We start from the raw sequence: 16,388 nt of genomic DNA on the forward strand, positions 1-16,388 counted from the left end.
GTATTTCAGCCTTGTAGCAAAGTCCCTCCAGAGGTAAGAAGCAGGACTGAAGACAAAATGGGAGATGAGGCCTCCTCCTTTATAGGCTTTTCCAGGTGTAAGGACACTTCTTTGTTCTTACTGTGGAAAGTTACAGCAAATGGAGTTTGCAGTCACATGGGCCAGTTTCTTCACACCCTGCTGAGTCACAAGGAACTGCCTCCTCTCAATGGGTCATTGTTGTAGCTAATGGTGCCAATCTTAATGGGCCATCAAGCAGGCTAAGCTGAGCTGACACCCAACTTGTCTGGGATCTTTCCCAGTAACGCAACACGTTTGAATACAGACAGTATACAGCCAATATTCATAACTTCACTACAAAAAAATGATACAACACACAGACGCACATAATCATAACCAGTAGCCGTAACCTGGTCTTAGACACCTTATATGACCCCCTTTACCTAGGATTTGGTGCCACTACAGGACCTTTGGTGTCAACCCATGTTCTATATGGTCCAGTTTATATCAATAACGTCACACCCCAACGCCAAAATTGATGCAGGAAGGATGACACAGACATCACTGACTGCATCCCAAGAGCTCCCATCCTGGGTCTTGTCTCACTACAGCCCGGTGGGGCTAGAGCCATACCAGTGTACAACAGAATGGTTTTATCAAAGTCATGTTCAATTAACATACTGAACTCTTTACAAAAGTTTGCAAATTAATTCCAGTTCTGCAGTTTCTTGTTGGAGTCTGGTTTTGAAGGGTTTTTTGTTGTTGTTGAAGAATTGCCACTTTTAAGTCTGTTATTGAGTAGCCAGGGAGATTGAAGTGTTCTCTGACTGGTTTTTGAATGTTATAATTCTTGATGTCTGATTTGTGTCCATTTATTCTTTTGCGTAGAGACTAACCAGTCTGGCCAATGTACATGGCAGAGGGGCATTGCTGGCACATGATGGCTTACATCATATTGGTAGATGTGCAGGTGAACGAGCCTCTGATAGTGTGGCTGATGTGAATAGGTCCTATGATGGTGTCCCTTGAATAGATACGTGGATAGAGTTGGCAGTGGGGTTTGTTACAGAGATTGGTTCCTGGGTTAGTGTTTTTGTTCTGTGGTGTGTAGTTGCTGGTGAGTATTTGCTTCAGGTTGGGGGTCTGTCTGTAAGCGAGGACTGATCTGTCTCCCAAGGTCTGTGAGAGTGAGGGATCATCCTTCAGGATAGGTTGTAGATCCTTGATGATGTGCTGGAGAGGTTTTAGTTGAGGGCTGAAGGTGACAGCTAGTGGTGTTCTGTTATTTTCTTTGTTGGGCCTGTCCTGTAGTAGGTGACTTCTGGGTACTCTTCTGGCGCTGTCAATCTGTTTCTTCACTTCTCCATGTGGGTATTATAGTTTTAAGAACACTTGATAGAGCTCTTGTAGGTGTCTGTCTGTGTCTGAGGGATCGGAGCAAATGGGTTGTATCTTAGAGCTTTGCTGTAGACAATGGATGGTGTGGTGTGTCCTGGATGGAAGCTGGAGGCATGTAGGTAAGTATAGTGGTCAGTAGGTTTCCGGTACAGGGAGATGTTTGTGACCATCACTTATTTGCACTGTAGTGTCCAGGAAGTGGATCTGTGGACTGGTCCAGGCTGAGGTTGATGGTGGGGTGGAAATTGTTGAAATCCTTGTGGAATTCCTCAAAGGCCTCCTTGCCATGGGCGCAGATGATGATGTCACCAATGTAGCGCAAGTGGAGTAGGGGCATTAGGGGATGAGAGCTGAGGAAGCATTGTTCTAAGTCAGCGGCAGATGTGTGACTCCAGCTGTGAGTCACTCAGACAGTGGGGAACTTTCAACACCTGGTTTGTTTGTTTATTCACATGTCCTTTAAAAAATCCTAACTTATTCAGGTGTGAACCAGCAAGTCTTCATAAGTAACACTTGCTGAATTATTACTATCAGGGTAACTCTTTTATCTCCCCTCCCATACCCATGGGTTGGCTGCTTTTTGGCACCCATTGTCGTGTCTGGTCTTAACCTGCATTGTGAGCTTGTTGGGGAAAGAACTGTGTCCTACTAGATGTGCAACCCCAGTATAACCGGGACCCGATCTCAGTTCAGGCTACAATACTAAATACAGAACCCTGCACCTAACTGGTGAAAAGTTTTTCAGGTCACTGTTAACATGGGAGAGAGAGAGGCTACAAGGAGAGGAGAGGCAGAGAAAAATCAGGGAGAAGGTGGTGAGAGCCACTACTTACGTTGGGGTGGTCTCCTTCGCGCCATAGTGTTGGTCTCTCCGAGCCGCAAGATGGCCTGGCTCCTGGCACAGAAACTGTCATTATTCTCTGCACTCTGCAGTGCTGGAGACTCTTTTTCTTACACATGGAAGCGGGTGTGAAGGGAAACCCACGAGTGCCGGCCTGCTCCTGGCTGGTAGTATGACATCCCACCCCATAAAGCTGCTAGGTGTGATTTCTCACTGCAGTTTTATCAAACGACGTGCGATATGTGGGTGGTCAAAGTGCAACCCATAGCATCCTACGGTGTAATGTGAGCCACTGTTATCCTATTACTGACGTGTGCACTGTAGTGACCACAGGCCCCAGCACATAATGCTCCAACCTTGCCTCTTGGGTACAGATGCAGCATTGCATGCTGGGATCAGTAGTGTCGTCAATCACACCTTTTGTATTAAAGATCAGGGGGGCTGCGACCGGCTCCATTTCATGCTCATAAGGCATGGTCCTTAGTGGCAAGTGAAGGGGGATGCAATGAAGGATGGTGTGGTCCAGAATAAAGGATCAGATGAAAGCCTGCCTGGGAACATAGGAATTGGCAGACTGGATCAGACCCAAGGCCCACCTGATAGTTCAGTATCTTCCCTCTGACAGTGGCCAGCACTGGATGCTTCAGAAGAAGGTGTAAGAACTCCACAGAAGCGGCTGTAGGATAATCTGCCCCCTGCATTGGGTCCTATCCTGGTCTCTGATAGCTAGTGATTGACTTAAGCCCTAAAGCAGGAGCTCTAATGCCCACTCCTGAATTTGTTATCATTAATCAAAACAATTCTGGATATTTTGATAGCCATAGAAATGTTACATATATATAAACATAAATGATAGCCAATCTCTTTTTGAATCCTGGCCTCAATGACTTCCTGTAGCAGGGAGACCTACAGGCTGTTCACACGTGGGGTGTGAATTATTATTTCCTCTCCTCGGTTTTGAATGTCTCACCTTTTCATTTCACTGCATGCTCACTTGTTTTTGTGATCAGAGACACAGAGAACTTTGGTCCCGTGGCACAACGGGACAAAGTTTAGAGAAACAATTTTTTGCTACTGTGAGTGACTGCTTCATGGAAAAGCTAGAACACGCTAGAGGAGATATTCTTCACTTGGATTTAAGATACACACAGGAGCTAATTCACGAAGTGACAGCAGATGAGTCACTAAGAAACAGTGATGATGATAGCATTAGGTTCAACATCCCAGAACCAGGTAGAGTACCAAAAAGAGCTAGCCCCAGAGATGAGCTGGTTAAATTCCCCTTGTCATGTGCCTGCTTAGAGAGCTGATGGGATGGGAGAACAGCACAACATCAACAAAAGTAAAATGAAACAATCTAATATGGTTTTAAAAATCAATTTAATCTAACCTAAGTATACGTCTACACTACAATAAAACACCAGCAGCTGGCCAGCATCAGCTGCCTTGGGCTCGGGCTGCGTCCAGGCTCAGGCTGGGCTCTGGGCTCCCACAAGGGAGCAGAGTCCTAGAGCCCAGCCTCCAGCCTGAGCCCAAACGTCTATGCTGAGCCTCATGAGCCCGAGTCAGCAGTCACAGGCCAGCTGTGGGTGTTTGACTGCAGTGTAGCTGTACCCTAAGACTTCAAACACTATTTGACACTAAGAATTTGATCATTATCGCATTGCATCCCTGCAGGGTACAGTGAAGGTTGTTTGGGTGCCTTAATTATGGCGTTTCATATCTTAACAAGTTTAGACTTCTTTTAAATTTAACCCTAAGGCTGAACGGGGTGTCGCTCAACTCATGGTGTATTTTCTCAAGTGCAGACTGCAGGCTCTTGGGGCAGGGCTCTGGTAAGCACTCAGCATTGTTCTGGGTACAATAAAAGGAAGAAGAGTAGCAGTAGAAAACAATCAGACTCCACCTCCTCCCAGTACCCTAAAAAGCATGCTGTTACCCTTGGCACTGTGTGACTTCCTTTGCCGACAGGGTTTATGAGAACAAATTGCTGTAGTCCAGGAGTCAGCAACCTTTCAGAAGTGCTGTGCCGAGTCTTCATTTATTCACCCTTATTTAAGGTTCCACGTGCCAGTCATACATTTTAACATTTTTAGAAGGTCTCTTTCTATAAGGTCTATAATATATAACTAAACTATTGTTGTATGTAAAGTAAATAAGGTTTTTAAAATGTTAAGAAGCTTCATTTAAAATTAAATTAAAATGCAGAGCCCTCCGGACCAGTGGCTAGGACCTGGACAGTGTGAGTGCCACTGAAAATCAGCTCGTGTGCCGCGTTTGGCACTTGTGTCATAGGTTGCCTACCCCTGCTGTAGTCCTTTGCAATGACCACACAAGGCCCCCTGAGCCAGGCCACTGTGACCACGCACTAGCCTCCCAAGTTCACATGGCTCCTCCTGTTGCATAACTTACCTCCCAATGGAAGGCAAGGCCATCACTGTGTTCTTGGTTTCCTGGGCTCCAGCAGATTTTGGCTGTTTCAGATCTTCCAAATCCCTCTTCATTTGCACTTTACAGAAATGGTTTATTGCGTTTATTGGCCCCACTGGCGGCTCTGGGCTGCCAGCAGATGGAAAAATCTTGCTCCTCTCTGCAGCTTTCTTAGCCTGCAAAAGGAGTGACAGATGCCGAGTGACTTCAGCAAGGGCTGCCTGTCTAGCGTAGGTACTGCCGCAGGCATGACAGTGCTTCAGAATGACACGCTGTATGTGAGAGATGGGCAGGCACCTGAGCCTCTGCCAGGTGCATTTGGCACTGAAGTGGTTACATCCAATATAAAGAGCTGTTTCCGTTACACAGGAGAAAGATCCATTGAAAGCAACAGGAAAATCCATCCTGCAGAAGCCCCGCAACATGAATATACTGCACCATCACCACGGTGTCTGAGCCCTAGGACACTTCCTCTCTGACTACCGGGCACCAGCTGTGGGCGTTGCTTTGTGAGTCTGCTCATCCTGCCAGCAACTGGAGGGGTGGGGTCACGCCTCGTCCCTTCTGCGGGAGCAGCCTGCATGGCAGCAGTAACGACAACATTGCAAGGACTCAGGCTGCAGATACTTGCGGAGGGGAGGACAAGGCTGCCCAGAGGGGGGGCAAGTGAGGCAATTTGCCCCAGACCCCAGTGGCACTTCAGCGGCAGGCCCTTCACTCGCACTGGGTCTTCTGCGGCGGGTCCTTCAGTGCAGCAGAAGACTCGGAGCGAGAGAAGGACCCGCTGTTGAAGTGTTGCCGAAGCCTCAGAGTGCCACCCACTGAGTACAAGCACAACTAGCGGCGGGGGGGAAAAAGAAAAAAAAAGCCACGATCGGCAGCACATAGGCTGCTTTACCACCGCTGCTTCATTCTTCGGCAGCAATTCAGCAGTGGGTCCCTCTCGGAGGGAAGGTCCCGCCGCCGAAGACCCAGCCCTGTCCCAGGCCCCCGAATCCTCTGGGCGGCCCTGTGGGAGGAAGCAGCTGGAGCAGAGAGCCGGTGGTGGGGCTTGTCCTGACATTGAGACATATCAGCTGGGAGACACCGGGCCATGCAACGGGAGCTTGGCTTGAGCACACCTCTGTGGCACTGGCCTCACCTTTGGGCTGCTACCAGGGAAGTGCCTTTTCCCCGCCTGTGCCTGGAACGGCTCCAACGTGCTGCTCTTGTGATCCTGGAGCAAACAGACGTAACCAGTCAAAACTGCACCTCCCCAATCCCACCAACCCCCAAACTCACAGAATCTCGTCATGTAACCTGGGACTGGTTGCTTTGATACCACAACCTGCGGGCAGGCAGTGGTGGAGAAAACGTGGAAGCAGGCAGGAGGAGGCCACTATCAGCTGTGAGACCCTGAAGCAGAAATTTTCCAGCCCCTTTCTGCTTCGCTGCCTGACAGGTTATTACTGTGATGATCATTGTATCACACAAGCAGTGTGCTGGGGCTGCAGGCCAAGGGCTGAAGAGAAGGGCCCCGATCTGGACAGAGCATCCAAACAGAGAGGGGATGGGGAGTCTATAGTGGCAGCAGGACTCAGCTGGGCTCGTTTATATAACAAGATTTTCTGCCCCCAGGTGAGGACCCGTGTCTGAGGAGGACAGTCTGTGGGCACAGCTGCTGTGGGAGGGTGAGCCAGGCCTCTGAGGTCTGCAGATTCCCTTTTCTCTGAACTAGCGCCCTCTCTCTAGGCCTTGGTCCACACTGGCCTAGTTACGTCAGTCAGGGTGTGAAAAACCCACAGCCCGGAGAGACATCACTGTGCCGACCTAACCCTGTGGAGACAGCGCGAGGCTGACCAAGGAATTCTCCCCCTGGCCTAGCGACCACCTCCTGGGGAGGTGGATTAACTCCGACAATGAGGGCCCCTCCCATCAGCAGCGTCTTCACTGAAGCGCTACAGCTGCGCCACTGCAGCATTTCAAGGGTAGACGAGGCCTCAGCCTGCTCTGCTCCCTCACTCCCCCACTCCCCAGGAGCTCCATCCCCTGCCCCTGAGTGCTGGTTTTTACACATGCATAATTGCTAGTGGGAGCCCACTGGGGTCCCTGCCTGGCAGCTGCTCTGAGCCATCTGCACTAGGGCTCAGAGCCCCTGGGGGGCCGTGCAGTGGTTACCGGCTTCCCACTGGCAGGAACAGGCCTTCCCCCACCCCCGCTGAAGAGCTAACCCCACCTTCCAGGCAGCCCAGGCTCAGCCCTAGGCTGGAGGGGTGGAAGGAGGGATTGCGAGTGACTGAGGAGCAGCACCTGGAAATCCTGCATCACTCCTTCAAGCCACTGTGCGCAGATTCTCCTCAGCGCTGCCTTGGTGACAGGCTTCTCCCTGGAAAGGTCCCAAGAGTCCATCTCCTGGTAGAAATAGTTGTGCGGATCCTCCAGGCCCAGCTCTATGAAAAGAGCCTTAATGGACCCCCTGAGAGCAAGGGAGAAATCAGCGTCTGGAGGACGGTTGTCCCTCCCCTTGGAAGCCAATGCTAACTAGCTTTAATCAGACACAGCTCAGCGAGCTCCCCGGTACGTCCCTGGGTGGCCAGGTGAGTTGGCTTGCAGTGCGAGCCTCTGACAGCATCAGACTGACACCCCCAGGGACAGCCGAAGCTGCAAATGGCTTGTGTTGCATGTATCCACCACCTGACAGGCCCACGGCTCGAGCCGTGATGGCTGGTGGGCCCACCTCCCTCAGCGACTGCCTGCTCTGTGGCCCACGCCCTGCCCCAGGGGGGCTGAGTTTAGCCCCAAGCCACGCTATGCATTATGGGACATCTCAGCTCACACTTTGGCATGTAACGTGGCAGCGTGCTAAATTCAAACACACAGGGCAGTGTAGGGCAGCGGGGGCCAGCCTCACACCCTGCCTGTACCCCACTTCCTTCCTGCACCATCTGCCCCATTTCCCAGTGGTGGGATCCTCCTGACAGATGGAAATGTGAACCAAAGCGCTCTTGGACCCCAGGCCAGCCAGAACTCAGATCCTCAGACCAAGGGGATGGGGGTTTAAATCTGTCACTGCTTGTCAGGGGGTCTCCAAGTCCCTCTCTCACTACATACCGGCCAGAGCCTGAGCCCTCAGCCCCAAGCATCCCGGAGCATTGCAACGTGCCCAGCCTTATGTCTTTTGCTCTGGAGCTGGCTGGCTTCCCTTAAGGACAGGGGCTAACACAGAAAGTGAAGGCCCCTCAGGCCCACCCCACAGAGGCTGAGTTCCAAGGCACGGGCTCTTCTCCTTTTGACAGGGTCCAACAGGCATTGCCTACGAGCGAGTGAGTCCAGTGGCACCTGCATGCCCGTGATCCTCCCCATCAGATAAATGATAGTGAGAGGGAGATGCTGGATTCTATGCAGGTGCGCAGACAGCCGGGGCAGCAGAGGACCCTCTCGCCGAGGGTGAGGAAACTGTGCACGGAGGCAAAGAGGAAGCAGAGGGGAGAGAGGTGACCTGGGCCTGCCCTCATTCTGTCCTGGAGGGGCGCAGAGTTAGCCACAGCTGGAATCTGTTCATGACAGGAGCTACCAGGCTGAGCAGCACTGGCTACTCTTCACCCTCCTGCCCGCTCACTGGAGGACCAAGTGCTGCACCCCCTGGGATCTCCGACAGAGGTTGGGGGAACAGGCACGGGAGGGGTTTGGCTGGTACCGTCCTGGGACAGCCTAATGAGTGCAACACGCTGATTCCAGCCCTGGGACTGCAGTACAATCCTGGTGCGAGGCCCTTTACCCAGACTTCCCTCATCTAGAGCAACCGGTGCCTCCAGGAACGGAGCCCAAAGCTCACCCTTGTCCTGGAGGGCAGCAGTCTGCGGTCACAGATGGAGTGCATGGCTCCATACCCCAGCCCTCTCTTCACACTGCATGCTGGTCGTCCCTGCCTGCAGCCAGCCCCTCACCTGCTGGAGATGGGACTGTGCAGGAAGTATGCCATAAGCTCCAGCAGCAGCTCCTTGCTGTCTCTGCAGAAGGCCATGAGAGCATTCAGGGAGGTCAGGACAAACTTTTTCTGAGTCTTTTCCTGAGAAGAAAGAAGACAGAGCATTAGCCCGCCCCAGTCCCAGCAAGGAAGACACTTCCCCCATGGGACACCTGGAGGCTCAGGCTGGGACTAGCAACTGAAGAACACGAAAAACCTCTTCACATGGCAGCATGCTGGCCGATGGAGCAGTGTCAGCCAGATATGCTACTGAGCACAGGAGTTCAGCAGGCCCCATAGGGCAAGGGCATGTGGGGGGCAGCTCTCCTTCTTCCCTTTGAAGATAGTGAGTCACTGCTGAGACCCTCCCTCTCTAGCAGAGAGCCAGGAAGCAGCAGGCACCCAGACTGTTATGCCCTGTCCATGACAGCTGAAGGCAATAGGTATATAGACACAGCCCTGCACTGCAAACACTAACAAGTGCACACCTACGCTCCATCCCTAACAGTCACAGGCTGTCCCCACAGGGCATGGCATCCCCTCAGCAGGCTGAACGAGAGCCCACTTGCGCTTGGTACATGCACATCAAGCACCAGTTTGTATGAGGAGGGGTCTACGCTCATTTGGACACATTCTTCACTTCCTCTCCTAATCCCTGCACACCACTGCTATGCACTGAGAGCCTTACCCAGTTCCCACCACAGTCTGTCATTGACTTCGGTGAAGGCTGGATCTGATCCTGACCATGACATCTGCTATGTCCGGGGGCTGCACACTGAAGTTTGTGAAGTGCTTTGAGATCCTTTGGCAAGACAGGTGATATTATCCCCGAGCAGGCACCAAGCACAAACACCCCGATGCAGAGCTCCGTGCACACACCTTGCACCACACGTACCAGGGCGTGTGCCCAGCACAGGGGCACAGACACTGACATTCACAGCCTCTGCTCAGCCCTACCCATGGGCAAAGGGAACAGTTCCTGGTTCGACATCAGCACCCTGCCTCATTCCCTTCTCAGGCTGGGAGGGAAGGACACTAACTAGCCTGTCACCATCTCTTGTTGTGACCTTTCTGCGGGTCTCGGCTTCTCCTAACTGACCCTTCATCACTTCGTTCCCAGTCTGATCAATTCTTTGACCTTCACCTCGGACTGAGCCTCTCAGCCCCTCAATTCTAAGGCTTGCAGCTTCCTTGGGTCTCCTGGTTGATTTCCTGGAGGCAATCTGGTGCGTTACCCCCTTGCTGTCTCAGGCCTTTCAGCCTCTCCCCATGCCTCTGGTCTCTCCCCTTTGTAGCAAGTCTGATTTTCTCTGTTGGTGGCAGCGGTGGGTGCCTGTCTCCATGACTGGTGACTCTGGCAGCTGCATGGGTTGTGATCAGGCAGCTGGGCTGTAGGCAGGAGAGATGCTCTCCTCCCCTCTGACTGTGCTCCGGATGAGGTTACAAACTCTGTTACATAGCCACTTATTTTAGTTCTGCTCCCAGCTCCCGAGAGATCATTGGGGGTGGCCAGGAAACTACAGGTTCTCCAGAGCTAGCGACCGATCCCCATCAGTTCTGACGGCTCCGAACTATACCCAGAGGGAGCGTTTCAGACCATCCTGGGGAGGGGGTGGAGAAGGATTACCACTGCCCTGCAGAGCACAGGTGTGCAGGGCTGCAGTTAGCACAGCACTGGGGCATGCTAACCCTTCTGAGCAGAGATCCTTACCTCCAGTTTGGGTGGGTCGCTCTGGTTCAGGATGAGGAGCAGGACCTTGCAGACCTCACGGCCATTCTCCACCCCGACCTGCTCGTGCAGCGTTAGGATGGCTTGGACTATGTCCGCCTTTGCACCGTCATCCACGGTGGTCAGCGCCTCCAGGAGCTGGCGCACAAACCTGCTCATGCTCAGTCCCTGCAGGGAATCCTGACAAGGGGCAAAGAGGGACATTCGGAGCCACTCTTTTCCACCTTCCCATCTCCTCCTTTCCATGTGTGGGGAGAAAACGAGCCTGCTCAGAACCTCCTCCCCCTTGTGCCGGGGAGGGTGTCACACCCCCAAAACCACACCAACTCCCCAACTTTCTGCCATGGCAAGGCAGGCACGGGTGAAGCTTTGCAGGGGTTTGGTAGGAAAAGAGGCAGTGAAATTCATCAATCTACAAACATTAAAGTTTACTGAGCTACCCTTTGCGGCCTCCCGGGGAGAAGCGAAATGGCCTTTCAGCCTCTAGCAAGAGGTGGGAGAAGCCGTAGCAGCAGCTGAAAACGAGCCTGCTCAGAGCCTCCTCCCCCTTGTGCTGGGGGGGTGTCACACCCCCAAAACCACGCCAGCTCCCCGACTTTCTGCCATGGCAAGGCAGGCACGGGTGAAGCTTTGCAGGGGTTTGGTAGTAAAAGAGGCAGTGAAATTCATCAATCTACAGACATTAAAGTTTACTGAGCTACCCTTTGCGGCCTCCCGGGGAGAAGCGAAATGGCCTTTCAGCCTCTAGCGAGAGGTGGGAGAAGCCGTAGCAGCAGACAGTGCTATGTGTGCACGCACAAGCATGTGTCACAGAACCCTCTCCGTGCCGTGCTGACATGGACCCTTCTTCCCTGCTGCCAGGACTGCAGAAGTCAGAACTCCTTGGCACCGGGATTAACGCCAGTCCATCGATGGACAGCTTCTAAACCACACACCACAATAATACCTTCCACTCTGCTACTCTATAGCCTCCAGTGCCGGGCCATTGTTAACTGGCTAAACCTCAGAGCCCTCATCTTATTACCCGCTCCGGTGGGGCACTGGCTTGCACTCGGTCACGCAGCAAGCCTGTGGCACAGACGGGGTGAACCCTCAGGAGCTCCTAGCTCCCAGTCCTCTACTCTGCTCACTCAGCCACACTGCTGTGTTCGGCCAGTGACACAGACGGAGGCTGTCATAAACAGATAGCTATGGGTTAATGTTTCTTTCACCTGTAAAGGGTTAACAAAGGGAACCAAACACCTGACCAGAGGACCAATCAGGAAACAAGATTTTTAAAAGCTCACGGAGGGAATGTTTGGGTTGTGTCCCTTTGTCTGTGTCCCTCCTGACTGGTTGCTCTCGCTCTGAGAGTGAACTTTCTCTCTTCAAGCTCTGTAATCTCTGTTCCAAGTTGTAAGTACAAAGGTAGAAAGACAGTAAGCTTCTATTGTTTTTTTGTATTACAGTGTGTAGTTGCTGGGATGTTAAATTGTTTTCTTTTTGAATAAGGCTTGTGATACAGCATGCCAGAGGGCAGCATAAAAGAGTGTTAGCAGGGGCCTTATTCCCTGCCAAGGGGGAAGGTTTGCTTTAGATTAACTAGAACAGCTGTGGCCAATTAGAGCACCTGATTCCAGTTAGAGCACCTGACTCCAATTAGAGCACCTGACTCCAGTCATGGGATATAAACCCCTGCTTCAGTCAGACAGGGGGTGAATAGTTGAAGGAGAAAAGGTTGGATTTGGAGCAGATTGCAGAAGAGAAGAGTTTGTCCAGAGAAGAAATAGAAGGTTGGAGGAGTGCTGCGGTGGATTGGGAAGCCCAACAGAAACCCTAAGGTAAGGGGCACCAGGCTTGTATAGAAGAGAGGTGAGAAGCCCTCTCACAGCTAGCTGACGGGTATGAGAGGGAAGTAACCCAGGGGAAGAAACCGCTAGTCAAGTGGTTCACCACAACCCCAGGGCCCTGGGTTGGGACCTGGAGTAGAGGGCGGGCCCAGGTCCCTCCCTCTCCACTCCCCTCCTCGGCAAGGAACACATACAGGGAGTGATGAAGAACGGTTCAGAGGCAAGCAATATCACCCTGAACCTACCCCAAGAAGAGAAAGCGCGAGACCCAGAGAACAGTACCGGCAATTTGCCACAGGCTGTTATTCAATAATTTTCTTTTAAGCAATTGACCCTGTATACTTGTTATCTTGTTCAGAGAGCATTTTTATGTCTTTCTTTCTTTTTATATAAAGCTTTTCTTTTTAAAAGCTGGTTGGATTTCTTTCTAAGTGAGGCTCTAGGGGATAGAAATCCCTGTGCGAGGATACGGTCTGTCTCAGGGAAAGACTGGGAGCGGGGGGGGGGGAAAAGAAAGGGGGGGGAGGGGGGAAGGTAAATAGAGGCAGCTTCTGCCACCATTGAGCTGAGGACGGGGTATCTGCCCTGAACCATTCTGTGTCCTCGAACTGGAGGATGAAGGATGGGATCTTGCCTCCTGAGGGGAGAGGCTGGAGCTGCTCAAACTCATATATGGCTGCGTCAAGGAATAAACTCGTCACTCTCTGAAACAAAAGCAAAGGTGAGTCAAGAGAGCAGTCCGGAGCCACGCAGGCCAGCCCGGAGCCAGCCCGGAGCCACCAAGGCCAGCCCAGAGCCAGCCTGGAGCCAGCCTGGGGCCATGCAGGCCAGCCTGGAGCCAGCCCAGAGCCACCCAGGCCAGCCCAGAGCCAGCCTGGAGCCAGCCCAGAGCCACCAAGGCCAGCCCAGAGCCAGCCCAGGAACACGCAGGTCAGCCCGGAACTACCCAGGCCAGCCTGGAGTCAGCCCGGGGCCTCGGAGACCAGCAGCACTCGTCTGTTTGCCACTTTGCCATTCCCTGCCAGGGTTGACGAGAGCCTGGGGCAGCACGAACAGGCCTTGTGCAGGCTTCCAGAGAACACAGCGCTCCGGCAATGCTCCTTAGTGCTGGCCTGCCTGCTAGTCAGTCCTGCCACCTGCCCAAGCTCTGCCAATGCCCCGGCCTCAGCTCTGCCCTGCAGCCCTTCCTACTCTTCCAGTCCCGCTCCTCACACACAGTCTGTGAGCAGACACAGGGAGAAGCAGGTTCCCTCCCAAATGGGAGGGACGGCAGCTATCGACCCGTCTCCAGTGAAATTAAGCAAGGCAGGACCAAGAAGAATGGCTGCCCCATTTACATATGAACCAGCGGGGGATGGGAAGCCACAGAAACGGCAGAACGGCGTGAGGTCACCCGGAGCCTGGGGACAAAACAGTGAGGTTGGGAAGATATAAGGAGAGAGAAGAAGCCAGGTCGGCATCCATCTCTGGACAGATACGAGGGGCTTCTTGCCAGCTGAGAAAGCTGGGTCCTTCAGCCAAGGGGCTTGAAGGCGCTGGGAATGGAAGACAGGTAGGGAAACTACCCTGAGCAAGGATGGCAGCTTGTGGAGTTAGATCTTAGCCTTACAAAGTGTATTTTTATTTTTGCCTTTTGTGACCCTGTCAAACTTTACTCCTTCTCCTTGGTATCCCTCCACCCCACTTGTTTTATCTGTACAATAGACCAGCTCAGGGCTGTGTTTGAAGGGGGGGGTGTATTGACCCCAGTTAAATAAATAAGCGGGGAGATGCTTTTGTCTCTTTAAAGAAACAGATGTAAGCAGAGTCAGGATGAGCTGTACCCTGACATCTGGTGGTGAAGTATGGGAAGTGTGGAAAGAATGTCTGGAATGCGAAATCTCAAATATTTGCATAGGCTCGCCTGCCCCATCCCAGACTGCCGAGCTGTGGGTGGGTGCTTTGTGACAGAAATGACTCAGCCTCAGTTGGGTGGTACTTGCTAGACAAGGGACATGGGTTCCAAAACCCTGTGAAGGGAGACAGGTTGGGGACAGGTGCTTGTGCCTGGTGGTGCAGGCTCCTTGTGAGCTAGAAGCATCAGTTCCTCCTCCTCTCTCCACTGTGGAATGTCAGAGTTGATTTTTTTATTCCCTTAAGACTCTAGATACAGGTTGCTGAGCTGAACTCACTTGGGCTAATGGTGCACTAGCACTGGGCTCCCTACTATGTGATCACTGAGATCACAAAAGAGCTGAAATTACTGAGCTGGAGCACTGAGCACTGTGCTAACTAGTGGGGGAGCCTGAAGCTATACTGTGGAACGGAGCAGCTGGCGGAGTGGAGCAGTTTATGGGATGGCTGGAGCGGACACACAGGAACAGCTGGTGGAGAGCGGAGCGGCTGGCAGAGACGGAGTAGCTGTGGGGCGGGTGGAGCAGCCCACAGAGCAAGCGGAGCCCGAGCAGTTTGCTGGGACAACTGGAGCAGCTCACGAGGCAGCTGGTGGAGCGAGCAGTTTGTGAGGACGCTGGAGGAGCAGAGTGGAGCGGCCGGTAAAGGCGGAGCAGTTTCGTGGAGAAGGCGGAAGCAGAACCCACGAGAGGCAGGGCAGTTGGCCCTGGACCACGTAAGGTGCCCCTTTCACCCAGGCTGGGGGGAGGGACCTCTACAGATAGACTCTTGAATTCTGGTGTGCATTGACCAGAGACTTTGGGTTGTTGGACTTGGAGTGATTGGACTTAAGACCCTAAGGGGAAAAGGACATTGCCAAATGTATTTGGGGGGGTGTTATGGTTTGTGTTATAACTCTGTTTGTGGTGTTTCTCCAATGGGATGCCGCATTGTTTTCCTTCCTTATTATAAAAAGATTTCGCTACACTCAGACTCCGTGCTTGCGAGAGGGAAGTATTCCTCTAAGAGCGCCCAGGGGGGTGTGGTATGTAAGTGTCCCAGGTCCTGGGTGGGGGCTCGAGCCGGTTATGCCTTGTGTTATTGAAACGGAACCCCTGGATACTGAACCCGGCCCTTGTTGCTGCCAACTCAGAGGGGCAGAAGGGTTACACAAACAAGCCTTATTATTTCTCTGGGTGTTCCAGGAGAGGGCTGCCCACGACAGGGCCCATGGTTTGTGGAAAATTCCGAACTAGGAATGTGTTGGGGTCACCTTGCCAAGTTGTTAGCCAGGGACCAAGTCCCAGTAGCAAAGTTTTTAAGCGCATAAGGTTTAGAGGGCAAAAGCTGCACCACAGCTCCTCACTGGTCTGGATTGCAGCCCAGAATGTGATAAAGTGTGTTTCTGAAAACGAACTAACAGCAGCAGAATGACACCAGTTCACGCAGTCTGCTGCCGAGAGGTCTCTAGAGGGTTGGATTAGAAGGGGGTCGATCTCTAGCGAAGTAAAACATCTGTAGAGTTTCTAAAAACCATAGACTATAACTTTCTAGCGCGAAAAGTCATTAGCTCTCATTCTGATGGAGAAAGATGCATGGAACTAAAAACTGATGGTACAAGTGACCATGACCTAATTTCATTTGCTGTGTGCAGACAGAGTATGGTCAGGGAGGTAATAGATACACGTGGTGATTTAAAGAGCCAGTTTTCCAAAGCTGTAAACAATTACGAGCAAAACCGAGTGGGAGGAAATATACAAAAAGAAAATCTAAATGATAATTGGGAACTGTTAAAATACTTTATTAGATGCATCCCCAAAAACACAATTCCACAATCATGAAAGAAGATTTTTTTCCAGTTAAAAACAAAAAAAAAACAAAAAAAAATCCTTGTTAAGAGTGGAAGTGACAGCATCTCTCTCTCTCTCTCTCTCTCTAGTTAAATGAGAAAAATGGAGGAACTGGTAGCAATGAGTACAAATCAGCAATTAGGACATGCAGACAATTGATAAGGGAAGCTAAAAGTTATAAATGAAACGTTTATGGCCAGTAGAGTTAAGGACAAGGAGAAGGAATTATTTAAATATATCAGGAACAAATTAAATCCTAGCAATTGTATAGGTCTCATACTAGATAAGGACGATAAAATTATCAATCATGATGCAGAAAAGACAGAAGTGTTCAATGACTCATAGACTCAAAGGTCAGAAGGGACCATTATGATCATCTTGTCTGACCACCTGCACAATGCAGGCCACAGAATCTCACCCACCCACTCCTGTAACAAACCCCTAACCTATGTCAGAGTTATTGAAGTCCTCAAATCGTGGTTTAAAGACTTCA

At 51.8% G+C, this 16,388-nt stretch overlaps 1 protein-coding gene across 1 annotated transcript in view; it reads right to left on the minus strand.

Annotated features, from left to right (window-relative positions):
• The window catches only part of WDR97 (WD repeat domain 97), a 98,797-nt gene that overhangs the window by 19,499 nt on the left and 62,910 nt on the right, over positions 1-16,388 (minus strand). The window contains 8 exon segments of the mRNA XM_075063356.1: positions 2,232-2,293; positions 4,652-4,845; positions 5,811-5,885; positions 6,959-7,124; positions 8,596-8,717; positions 10,327-10,524; positions 12,732-12,754; positions 12,757-12,877. Coding sequence (XP_074919457.1) covers positions 2,232-2,293; positions 4,652-4,845; positions 5,811-5,885; positions 6,959-7,124; positions 8,596-8,717; positions 10,327-10,524; positions 12,732-12,754; positions 12,757-12,877 — 961 coding nt within the window.

The sequence above is a fragment of the Chelonoidis abingdonii genome, chromosome 2 (genome assembly GCF_003597395.2).
Source record: "Chelonoidis abingdonii isolate Lonesome George chromosome 2, CheloAbing_2.0, whole genome shotgun sequence".
NCBI classification, from domain to species: domain Eukaryota; kingdom Metazoa; phylum Chordata; order Testudines; family Testudinidae; genus Chelonoidis; species Chelonoidis abingdonii.